Source organism: Pogona vitticeps, chromosome 4, assembly GCF_051106095.1.
Source record: "Pogona vitticeps strain Pit_001003342236 chromosome 4, PviZW2.1, whole genome shotgun sequence".
NCBI lineage: Eukaryota > Metazoa > Chordata > Lepidosauria > Squamata > Agamidae > Pogona > Pogona vitticeps.
The window spans coordinates 77628840-77641632 of NC_135786.1; the positions used below are offsets into that span (position 1 = coordinate 77628840).

General features: G+C 42.6%; 1 protein-coding gene across 12 annotated transcripts; it reads right to left on the reverse strand.

Annotated features, from left to right (window-relative positions):
• Positions 1 to 3395: 3395 nt before the first annotated feature.
• On the reverse strand, positions 3396 to 11990 carry DIRAS3 (DIRAS family GTPase 3). 12 transcript variants are annotated; one of them, XM_078392969.1, is made up of 4 exons: positions 11416 to 11758; positions 10717 to 10881; positions 4687 to 4807; positions 3396 to 4567 (listed from the first exon to the last, which is right to left on the reverse strand). In XM_078392969.1, the coding sequence occupies exons 3-4, from the start codon at positions 4723 to 4725 to the stop codon at positions 4145 to 4147; spliced, it is 462 nt and encodes a 153-aa protein (XP_078249095.1). In that variant the 5' UTR covers positions 4726 to 4807; positions 10717 to 10881; positions 11416 to 11758; the 3' UTR covers positions 3396 to 4144. The 12 variants fall into 12 exon arrangements, with proteins under 12 accessions (XP_078249095.1, XP_078249092.1, XP_072853894.1 ...); XM_078392966.1 differs by having other exon boundaries at positions 3396 to 4807; positions 10770 to 10881; XM_072997793.2 differs by having other exon boundaries at positions 3396 to 4807.
• Between the last annotated feature and the right edge of the window lie 803 nt (positions 11991 to 12793).

A 12793-nucleotide genomic window follows, 5' to 3' on the forward strand; every position in this document is an offset into this window, starting at 1 on the left:
GGTTAGATCTTATTTTCGGGGAAACAGGGTATTAGTTTTTTATTTCAAACAATTCCTCTGTTGCAGAGTTTTACATTTCTGGTAAAATTCCTTTTTGCTACGCAGTAGAAGTACAGAGACCTACAGAGGAGAATAGCTTCAAGTTCCCTAGAATCCACCTCTTTCTCATTAACTGGCACTTAAAATATCAACAGCTCACTCTGAGACATTTGTTGGAAAAAGAATAAAAAATATTTCTTGATTTAAAACATTGCTTGTTTGAAATATTTTACACTAAAATTGTTTGTGTATGCTGTTTTCTTCACCGCACAAATACTTAGTAACCAACCAAAGAGGTCAGCAGCAGACAAACAATACTGCTTCCAACCAAGGAAAGAGGTGGAAAAGAACACTCAGCAGAAAGGTGGGCTCTCTTTGAATTCATAGTCTGGAAGGAATAATTGATTAGTGCTGGTTAGATAGACAATCAATCCCAGTTGAGAAAAGCTCCTCCAAGTCACAAAAACTACAGATAGTATCCTCTTCCTCTGCCTTAAGACGTCTAATTGCAGTTTTATTACACCCCCTATTCTAGCATTTGACAAGACAAGTCAAGTTTGGTGGGTGAAGAGGAGCAGGACTTCACATTCTACAAGGTTTCTTATCACAAAAGACCCAAATTAGTGGATAGCAAATCAAAGATAGACTAGCAAAGACCCCAGACTCATGATTTAAAATACATGAAATACTACACTTTCTCACCATGAAAGGAATTATAGAACAAATTGCTAAATCCTTCATGGCTGTTCAACAATTGCTTATTAATTGTTCTTCAATAGCAAAATGCCTGGCCTCTTAAGCGTGTAAGATTTTGTTAACAACAACTAATTATTCCACCATCTGTATGAAGGATACATGAAAATGCAACCTTAGCTATCTTATTCCAGAATATATGTGGCAGTCTGTTTGGAACACAAAAGTGTTCAAATCAATTTCAGCAAGTATTAAACAGCCCATCATCAAAATCATATGCCTGAGGTATCTAGCACCTATTAAATTTGCTCATTCTAGTACTTCAAATAGGTGCTGGAATGCATATTGTGGAGCAGGCATTTTTTTCACATGTGGTGGGACTGTCCCTTTGTTCATCCATTTGGAATACAAATACAAAATAAAATAAAGTTAACTATTACGTAATAATTTTTTGCAACTAGAACTGACAGCAGCATTACTGAACTTAAGGCAATACTTTCTTCCTGCATAAAAACCTTGCTTCATCCTTGTCACTGGGCAGTGAGACCAGAAACAAACAATAGGAGGAGGATTTCAACCATTTGTTGGGAAATAGACATACATGTTTGGGGCTTGGTTTTTAGAGAGGCGAGTCCAGCAGGTAGGAATGGATACTGGTAACTTTGAGGCAGTTGAGTGCACTTTTATCTGTTAAATACTGTACTATAGAATGACTCTATGTGAAAACAAGTGTCATTCTCACATGGAGCTTGGTGCTCAAAATCCCTTTGGATGGTCCAGGCTACAACACTGGGACTTCCTTCTGCTTTCCAGGTCTCCTGTTATCACAGGCATAACTTGAACCCATTTCTAAAAGTGTTTGTGCATTCTGTGACATGATAAAATGGTATTTTAAAGTTAATGTTTACTTATGAACATTCTGTAACTCATGTTATTGATGGTTTTACTGAAATTAATCTGTTTTATAACATGATTAAAAAAATGAAAAACATTTTAAAAACATATTAAAGAAACACTTTCCCAGGTGCCACAAACTAACCCTTATTTTTGAAATGAATGGAACAAGTGAGAAAGCTGGGAGTCCAACCACAAACATTCATCATACCACACAAATTATGAAATCATCAGTGCTTGTTTCAGTTTTACTTTATCTATTCCTTATCACAGTTTTCTAAATCAGAAATCCTGTTGACATAAGTACTCTGACAGGCCACGTGAGAGGCGGGAAGCACATAGTCTTTGGCCAACAAGCCATTGACTTCACTTTACTATTTCTGAACAGGGGACAGGTAAACAAACAAACAAAACCCAGCCCTTTTGAGGTAAAACTTGCTCAAATCACCCAAAAGAGCTGTGGAGAGCAGTGTCACCTTTCACAAGCCATGATGAGATAAATTTGATCTTTTACACAATCTTTATTGTCACATCTTTAATCTGTAACCCAACAATGTTAAAATGCTTGAAGACAGTTTTGGTTGTGTATAGCTAAGAGTTTACACATGTAAACTATAGCTATGTATCTATGTACGTACGTACGTTTAACACATATATACATATATAGAAGCAGAAGATATCAAGAAGAGGTGGCAAGAATAGACAGAGGAATTATACCAGAAAGATCTGGATGTCTTGGACAACCCAGATAGTGTGGTTGCTGAACTTGAGCCAGACATCCTGGAGAGTGAAGTCAAATGGGCCTTAGAAACCATGACTAACAACAAGGCCAGTGGAGGTGGTGGCGTCTCAGTTGAACTATTTAAAATCTTAAAAGATTACACTGTTAAGGTGCTACATTCAATATGCCAGCAAGTTTGGAAAACAACAGTGGCCAGAGGACTGGAAAAGATCAGTCTACATCCCAGTCCCAAAGAAGGGCAGTGCCAAAGAATGCTCCAGCTACCGTACAAATTGCACTCATTTCACATGCTAGCAAGGTTATGCTCAAACTCCTACACGGTAGGCTTCAGCAGTATGTGGACCAAGAACTCCCAGAAGTACAAGCTGGATTCCGAAGGGGAAGAGGAACTAGAGACCAAATTGTTAATATGCGCTGGATTATGGAGAAAGCCAGAGAGTCCCAGAAAAACATCTACTTCTGCTTCATTGACTATGCAAAAGCCTTTGACTGTGTGGACCACAGCAAACTATGGCAAGTCCTTGGGGTCCTTCTGGTCCATGGGGTCACAAAAAGTCTGACATGACTTAATGACTAAACAACAACGAAATGGCATATGTTCCCAAGTAAATGTGTACTGCTTGTAGTCTGGGAGCAGTATTTCACTCATATTTTATTTTAAATGGTGAGAAATAGTTTTGCACCAATTCAAATAGTTTATTTTTTTTTAATTAGCAGGATTATAAAATAGTGATCATTTCACAATTTCTAGTGAGTGTGAAGTGAAGTGGGTGAGGCCTACCTGCATGATCCATCACTGCCCACTTCAAAATTGTCCCTACTAATATATATTCTTGGGTGTGAATGTAGCTTTTATTAATTTTTTTAAAGACAATAATCTACATTGTGACCTGAGATACCATTCTTGCCTCCCATCTACTCAGATTGTAAGATTTGGAGAATAGTCAGGCGACTCACACCCACTGATGTTTTTTTCGAGAGGATAAACTTGGATTTTTTTTCTCATTAAGAAATCAATAGGTACATATTAGATGCTCAAATCACTTTAATCTTTCACATAAAATCCTTGCCAATATACAACAGTACACATGAAATACTAACATTTAATATGGAACAATCAGGATTTCTTTGGTAAGGAATACATCTTCTCCATCTTTTAAAATGCAGTAGGGAATAAAAACCATTTACCACAGTCAGTGTTTCATTTTGCCTTGGTCATCAGATGGAAAAAGCATTTTGTTGTTGTTGTTGTTGTTTTAGTTTGTTTTGTTTCAAAGATATACCAAGGTATTGGACAATGTAATAACTTCATTCCTGACTTCATTAGAACCCTGTTGCAAACCATTTATTTCCATAAGCATGTGCATAAAAGGGGATATGTAATAAGTTGGAGATAGTTTGAAAAGCAGGGTAAAATGCAGTTTTAAAAAGCAGAGTTCTGTGGCTGTGTGTTATACAGTCAACTGCAGGAGCTTGTTCTTTTATATAATGACTAATACTGGTTGATGTGGTAGAGGGCGTGAATTGTGATGTTGGTTGTTTTTTAAAAACAAAAACAAAAACACACACATCAGCCTGTACTGAATAAAACATGCAAATCCCAACTTCCCTTCAATAAATATTCAACTCAGCAAAATGTGACCCTCCCTGGGACTGGAAAATCCCTATCTCCAGATACTTCCCAGAATGTTAAAATAAAATAAACATTTAAAAAACCACTGCCGGAATGTTTCTGTTCCTGTTTTAACCACTTGAGGAGGCACATAACCCATTAACTCACATGATGGAGCACTTGTCTTTCAGTTTATCCTTCTTCTGCCGCTGCTTAGATTTCTTACCATCCACCTGAAGGCTTACACTTCTCCGCTTCTCCAGATTCAAGAGTTCTTGAAAAAGCTCCTGCACATTATAGTTCATTTTAGCTGATGTCTCCATGAAGGAACATTTCCACTTGCTGGCAAGGACCTCTCCTTCACTGGCATCCACCTCTCTCTGGGCATCATCGCTCTTGTTTCCTACCAGCATGATTGGGACCTTTTGGATGTCCCCTTTGATCTGGCAGATCTGCTCATAGATTGGCTGAAGCTCTTCTATTGACTGTCGGCTGGTGACAGAGTACACCAGCATGAAGGCATGGCCTTTGGAAATGGACAGTCTCTGCATGGCAGGAAACTGGTGACTTCCGGTGGTGTCTGTGATCTGGAGGGTACAGATATTCTTGTCACAGCTGATCACCTGGCGGTAAGTGTCTTCCACTGTTGGGATGTACGTTTCCCTGAAAGTTCCCCTTACAAAACGAAGAACCAGAGAGCTCTTACCAACACCAGCCGCTCCAAACACCACCACTCTATAATCATTACTCTGTTCTGGCATGTTGTTTGTTCAGCTGGGGGCTAAAGAAGGGTCCTGTGCATTTATATATACCTGTGAACAACAGAACTGTAGAGGGGAAACAGCAAATTAGATATCATAAGAGGTTCCAATATCCAATTAAATTCAACAACAGCTTTCTTTCCCAAGCTTTGTATTGCACACCAGCCACAGCAAACTTTCCCCCCACATTCAAAATTGTTCTAGTTACTCAAAGATGGCAGGACTTGCAGCACAACCCATATGAAGTACAGTGGGAAAGTCTGTGGAAGAAAGTCAAGAAACCTCTGGTTTTGCAGCTTTTAGGCAGAATTTCTACCAGCCCTGAAATGTCTAATTTGCTTGCAGATAGAAGCTCCTCCATTAAGAGAAATAAGGTTGTAATTGCCCATCAGACTGGAGCTCAACCAGCCCTCCTCATTAGTGCTCTTCTGTCCCCAAGCAACTGAGCACCCAAGCTTGTTGGCATCAGCCCAGGTCCAGAATCACCCTTCCCTATTTGCCAGTCTCAGCAATCAGTTCTTTTCATTTTCTGAGGCGAGGAGGGGGAAAGAGAAAGAGAAGGTTGCTTACTAATCCCATGGGTTCATTGCTTCCCTTCTCCTGTTTTCTGCACACGCCCACGTTGGCTCTCAAGAACCACCAGGCAGAGCACAGCATTACTCAGAATGATGGATGCAAATGAATAAATACAATCCCAGTGTGAATCTACTGGCACAGTCACAGCTGTAGGCAACAGGCAGGAAGGCAAAGGAAGCCAGTATTGCAAACATTATCTACCTTGGAACAAAAGTCAGTCTTCATCAGCAGCCCTGCCAAGGAAAGAGATAAGTACTTGTCTCCAGCAGAGTTGTGACCCCCCATACAATTCAGGCTCTGAAATTGTGGAATTATGGCTATTATTTTAACCATCCACTATCCCTATTCCATGTAGGAATTCTATTGCATGTTCAAGAAACATATTAAAAATATGCATAGCAAGTGCCTCTGCTTTGTTGCAGTTTAAGTGCTTCAGAGGATGTCCCTAGTCACATAAAAGAGGGTGGGACTTGTCATCTCACAAAATCTGGATATTCCCCACCCATAGTCTAGATAGTATAGCAGGCTATACTAAGTGCATCCCTCCAGATGTTGTTGGACTAATCAATATGATAAGTGGTAAAATATTGGTATTTGTACTGCACACTTTCCTCACACCTTCACTCTACCTGCTGTATCATAAGGGACATTGTCTTGACATAGCATTTTGGAGTCTCTTCCTTTCAGCCAATACTCAAGCACCTTACAAACCAGCCTTACCTAAAAACTTTATACAAGCCTATTAGGGACTGAACAACACTGAATTCTGTAGAATTTGCTTCTAAGAAACCATAGCATCAGGCTGCCTTAAGATGATCAGAACATTTTCTGAGGAAAATATTTTATATGATTGACCTGTTACAGTATATAGGTACTGGAGCAGGAGGGGAAATCTCTACTTTCTTGGAAGTGAGATACATAGGTATGTAGAAGTCTTCCATCTATTCTAGCTACTACCAGTCAAAATGAAGAAGTCAGAAATATTCTGGCTTTCATGGAAATGAGCAAATTTGTGGATCCTCTCCATTTCACTACTTTCAGAATGGTTTTAGAATATCGTTCGATGAATTTAGTTGTTAGATATGCTATTGGTTTATAACTTCACATCTCAAATTTGTTGTACTAAGAAACACATTATGTTGGTTGTTGTGGGTTTTTCGGGCTCTTTGGCCATGTTCTGAAAGTGGTTCTTCCTAACGTTTCAACAGTCTCTGTGGCCAGCATCTTTAGAGAACAGCACTCTGTGCTCTGGTGAAGTTGGCTTGGGAGTGGAGTATTTATGGCTGTGAGATGGGCTTTTGTCTTTTTCTTTTTCTGTAGATGAGTGATTAGTGTGTCTTGTTGTGGGTGTATTGTTGTGATAAGAAGGAGAGATTATCTGTCACTGTGGTTGATGGGTGTCATTAGCTGGTCTTTTGTGTGTAGTGATACTTGGTCCTTGTGGCTGGGTAGAGTTCGTTGACCTTTTGCACACTGTATTTTTGAGAGCTGGGAGCCAAGTTTTGTTGAGTTTCAAACTTTCCTCTTTTTTGTTGACATTCTGCTGGTGCTTGTGGATTTCAATGGCTTCCCTGTGCAGTCTCACGTAATGATTGCTGGTGTTGTCCAGTATTTCGGTATTTTGAAATAGAATTTCATGTCCAGTTTGTTTTAGGGCATGTTCAGCTACTGCAGCTTTTTCTGGTTGTTTTAGTCTGCAGTGTTTCTCATGTTCTTTGATTCTGGTGTGGATGCTTCGTTTTGTGGTTCCAATATATACCTGGCCACAACTGCAAGGTATCCAGTATACTCCTGCAGTGGTGAAGGGGTCCCTTCTGTCCTTTGCTGACCATAACATTTGTTGTATTTTTGTGGTGGGCTTGAATATTGTTTATAGGTTGTGTTTTTTCAAAAGTTTCCCCATGCAGTCCATGACCCCTTTGATGTATGGCAGAATACTTTATTTGTGGGTGGCTGTTTTTCTTCTTCAGTTCGGTGGTGTTTTCTTGGTTTTATGGCTCTTGTGATTTCATTTTTGGAGTAGCCATTTGCCCGTAGGGCCCAATTCAGATGGTTGAGTTCAGTGCTGAGAAACTGAGCTCCACAGTTCCGATTTGCATGGTCTACCAGTGTTTTGGCTATGCCTCTTTTTTGCTGTGGGTGGTGGTTGGAGTTTTTGTGTAGGTACTGGTCTGTGTGGGTGGGTTTTCTGTAGACCTTGTGTCCCAGTCGGAGGTCGGTTTTGCATAGGACCATGACATCTAAGAATGGGAGTTGGCGCTCTATTTCTTTTTCCATTGTGAATTGTATATTTGGGTGTATGCTGTTGAGATGGTTGAGAAATTCTTCCAATTTTTCTTCACCGTGGCTCCAAATTGCAAAGGTGTCATCCACATATCGGAACTAGACTGTGGGTGTGAAGGGTGCCGAAGCCAGGGCAAGTTTTTCGAAATGCTCAATGTAGAAGTTTGCTTTAACCGGGCTGAGGGGGCTCCCCATGGCCACTCCATCTGTCTGTTCATAGAATTCATTATCCCACTGGAAATAGCTGGTCATTAGGCAGTGTTGGAAGAGGGCCTTGAACATGCCCTAAAACAAACTGGACATGAAATTCTATTTCAAAATACTGAAATACTGGACAACACAAGCAGTCATTACGTGAGACTGCACAGGGAAGCCATTGAAATCCACAAGCACCAGCAGAACTTCAACAAAAAAGAGGAAAGTTTGAAACTCAACAAAACCTGGCTCCCAGCTCTCAAAAAATACAGCGTGCAAAAGGTCAACGAACTCTACCCAGCCACAAGGACCGGGTATCACTACACACGAAAGACCAGCTAATGACACCCATCAACCACAGTGACAGATAATCTCTCCTTCTTATCACAACAATACACCCACAACAAGACACACTAATCGCCCATCTACAGAAAAAGAAAAAGCCCATCTCACAGCCACAAATACTCCACTACCAAGCCAACTTCACCAGAGCACAAAGTGCTGTCCTCTGAAGATGCCGGCCACAGAGACTGGCAAAACGTTAGGAAGAACCACTTTCAGAACACGGCCAAAGAGCCCGAAAAACCCACAACTACCATTAGATCACAGCCGTGAAAGCCTTCACAAATACATTAAACACATCATGATGTAGATGACAGATGCACATGTTGGAAACCATAATTTCATACATTACAAGCACAGCTCTACCTGCTTCTTCTTTCTGATTTGATTTCCCCTCATTCACTTACCTGTATTATTTACTCAGTAGCAAAGGACAGGTTATATCTTTTGGGAAGGAGATTTTTAGATAAATTAAAATGCCATCCACAGGGTATGGTAATACCACTCTGGATTCCTTCAGTATTGCCAGCTGGGTCATAAACAACCCTGTCCCTTCAGAGCTTCTGGGCCTTTAACAGATTCATGATGGGAGGAAATTCAGCACCTGGAGGTGAAGCTTGCCTTCTTCACATGCTGGAGAAGGTTGAATCCTTCTCTTTCACAGAGCAGTTAAAAGCATAGGCATCCTCCTCCCCCCCCCAAAAAAAGAAGCCCTAGTAGCCTACTTAGTTGTTTCCTGGAGCTTTTGTATACTGTATTTTGAAATTCACAATGATCCAATCCGTGGATGTAAAAATCAAGTCTCAGTGTTACTTTTCTTTTTTCCTCTAACAAGTTTCCAAGGTCTGGCAACTTATTCACTGGAAACAAGAACATTAAAAAGCCACCCTAGATCCAAGTTGAGGCTAAGATGTGGGGAGGAGAAGTTGAGGAGGAGAGAAGAATAATAAGGTTCTTGTGTCTTCAATAGTTGTGTGAAAGTGGAAATTTTAGCAACAGATTTGAGTGATCAACTTCTCTTGCATAGTTTCTATTACAAAAATGCCTAGAGTCAGAAGATGCTGGACTTGATGTTGGATGATGCACAAACCAAGAAAGCAAGCAAGCAAACAAAAAGTAACATCCTAATTTAGGCAATAGGATACTAGACAGCAACGTTTAAGTCACAAGCTAAAATCCTGCTGCTTAACATAGTAAGTAGTGTCAGAGTTGGCCCACTGTATCACTGTGGATTTGGTGAGTCAACTCCTTCATAAGTTCCATTGAGTCAAATGAGCCTGCTCTAAGAGCAGACCTATTTAAATCAATGGAACATTATGGAGGAGTTAACTCACCAAATCTGCACTCATTCAGTGGGCCTACTCTAGTGCAACCAACTATGTTAGGCGATAAAATTTCAGCTTCAGTCTCAATATGGTCCCCTCTAGATCTTTTGGATTATAACTCCAACCATCCCTGGCCATTGACAAAGACTGTTGGGAGTTAAAATCAAGCACTTTGGGAGAACATTATTTAGAGCAGTGGTCCCCAACCTTGGGCCTCCAGATGTTCTTGGACTTCAACTCCCAGAAATCCTGGACAACAGAGGTGGTGGTGAAGGCTTTTGTGAGTTGTAGTCCAAGAACATCTGGAGGCCCAAGGTTGGGGACCACTGATTTAGAGGAACTTTTTGTCCAGCTAACCTTTTCATAATGTTTTGGTCTACAACCCCCATGGTACCTTGGCTACTCTCACAGGCTCTTCTGGGAAGTGAAATCTATAAATAAAGATTCTCCCATCCCCTATACAAAATATTAATTACTCTAGGGCTGTGCTGGAAACAGGTGGACTGGACTTCCTCTCTGTTTCTCTGCACATCAGCAAACAGACATTCTCCTTCTCTAATCATTTTACTAGCAACCATGCTATTTACAGTTATCCTTTGCTCTTCCTGAGAAACTGATAGCTTTCTCAGTATTTTGAGCTATCTTTTGTTATGTTTTGCAGCTGTCTTATCACACAGTTTTCAAGGTATAAAATATTCACACATGGTTTACTGTTGCCTTCTGTGCAGTACTAACAAGAGTTAGCTTAACCGTCACTGTCATTGTCTGTGAAAAATCTTACACCAGTGCCACTTCTGCTGCCTGCAGCTCCCCTTCAAGTGTTTCTCTACCCACTTCTACTGTATCTATCCATTTTCTCCTGTTGGTGTAATTAGTAAATCCTAAAGAGAATGGCTTCAACTTAGTCTTGCGTCTCTGTCTCAGCTATGACCATGCCACCTTTGGTGATCCTGCTAGGACTCTAGCCTCCTGACAATATTGCTTTCAGTTTTCATGACACAATCAAACCCCTTTACCAAGTTAAGGTATGCATTAGGTGGGGGTCCTTTTAATTGTTCCTTTTAAATAGGTCAAAGCTAGAACCCAAGGCTCTTGCGTGGAAGCCTGTGCTTGATTTCCTCCACCCCCTTCATCTGAAAAATGGAAGTAGTGGTGGCCTACCTCACCATGTGGTAAATCCCTTAAGTTTTTTGCTAGTTAAAAAGCCCACACTTAAGATATAATAAATGCATATACAAATAAAGTCTCTTATACCGAATTATGTTTCACTGAAATGGATGGGAATTTTCTTCTTCAGAGCAAGCAACCTGTTGCTTGGGCTTGAGAGGGCAAGGTGCTCCTTGCTGTCCTAGTCGTTAGTGGAACCCGGTGCCACCTCAGCTTTGTAGTCCAACGCCCATCAGCAGTCCTAGCCAGTGGCTACAGGGGACAGGAGCCAGTTTTATCAAAAAAAAAAAAAAACGCAGCCTGAGGGAGGAGGGCTTACGCCTCGTCCCTTCACCGGCCCATCGAAGCGCCCTCAGGCTCCTCCAGGAAGCTTCCCCTGGGGCTGAAATTCGGGAAAGCCCGCCCCCCTTGCCCAGGTGTTCTTCCTCCCAGCCTCGTCAGATCCCCCCCCACCAAAAACAATAAGGGCGGCGGCCGCGCCTCCCTCTCTACCTGCCCGCGCTGGCGCCTGAGGAGTCGCCTGAAAAGGCCTCCCCCGGCTTCCCCGTTGGCCCAAAGGGCGCAGCAGCATCCCACCGAGAAGCCTCACCGAACAAGGATCACAACGCACACAGCTCAGCACACCACAATAGCTCTCCCTCCCGGGCAGCAGCCTTGCTGACGGGCCAGCGCGGGGGGGGGGAAGGGCGCAGAGAGAAGAGGGCGGCGCCCCCTCCTCCTCCTTCCCCCCTCCCCGGCCCGAAAGGAAAGCCAGACAATCGCCCGCCTAAACGCTGCGCTCTTTACCTCGCGCCCCGGGTCTTCCGAAAGGTGGCCCGGCCAGCAGCCTCTCTCCGCGCCTGCCCTGCGTCCCCGGGGGAGGCGCTCCCTGGAAATGGGCTGTCCTGGGGGTCTGCCCGGCGGCAAGCTAAGCCAGGAGGCACCATTGCGCCCAGCGACGGCCGGGCAGCCTCTCCCTTCGTCCCAGCCTCGCCTTGACGCGCGGCGGCGGCGGCGGCGGCGGCAGCAGCAAAGCGCTTCCCGGCTGCCCAGCTCCCCGCCCCCTTCTCCTGCTCGGGACCGCTGGCGGAATCGGGTGGCGGGGGAGAAGCAGGGTGGTCGTCCAGCCTCGCCTTGCCCTGCCCGTTCATTGCTCTTTTTTCCCCGCTCTGTCCAGAGAAATGGAACGGCCCATTCATCGATCGAGGGTAGATCATAATTAAAAATAACAGTGCTAACAAGGCTGGTGCTCATGCCAGTAAAATATAACAACAACAGCAGCAGCAGCAACAACAACAACAACATTTTTGATTGACTGTGCTTGGCATTTTAGAAGGAGAAGAAAAAAAAACAATATCCGAACCTTGGGAAGGAGAGACTTTCCTAAGCAGACAGTGCTGCTTGTTATGTAGGCTTTTCAATTAAATGAAGAAAGACAGGTTCCCTTTCCCTTCTTTGCCTGCGGTCCTTGGTGCTGGTTTTACTGAAAACAGCATGCACAGAATCTTCTGGGGAAGACAAAAAAGCACTCTTCCTAATAGTTTTAAACTGAGGACTTGAGGGGGCAGAACAATTTATGCATTGTACCCGGTAGAGATGACAGGCTGCACACTCACATCTTTTGGGAGGGCATTCTTTTTTCCTAGACCTCCATGGTTTGGTACGTTTGCTGCACCTGTTGAATTTCCACTTTGTTGTCCAGCTGTTGACGGCGGAGGAGGACCCACGAAGGGGAGTGAAAAAGCAGAGCCCTGTTGTTTTAGCACAAATCCACAATCTCTATTACTATAGCAAACAGGAAAGAAATATACATGATTTTAAACCTCTTCTGTGCTACTAACAGGTCCTTCCACCACCACAACTGCACATTTTCCAGTGAATAGGTAACAAAAAAAAAACCCAGAGGGATAGCAGTCATGTCTGTACAGTACATGCAACAAACATGTCATGTGGCTCTTTAAAGACTAGCACATTTATAATAGCATTAAGCAATGGAGGCTACAATCCATTTCATCAGTTACAAGAACTGCTGTTTTAAAGAACACAGAAGGCATGCTTACTTGATGGTGGTTCTGATTTGTGAACAATGACGTTTGGATTGTGTTAGTAGAGGCTATCCACAAGGCAACAGCTCTTCATAAGATAGTTGTGAGGTAAAGCAGTAGATTCCCAGAATGTTATAGTG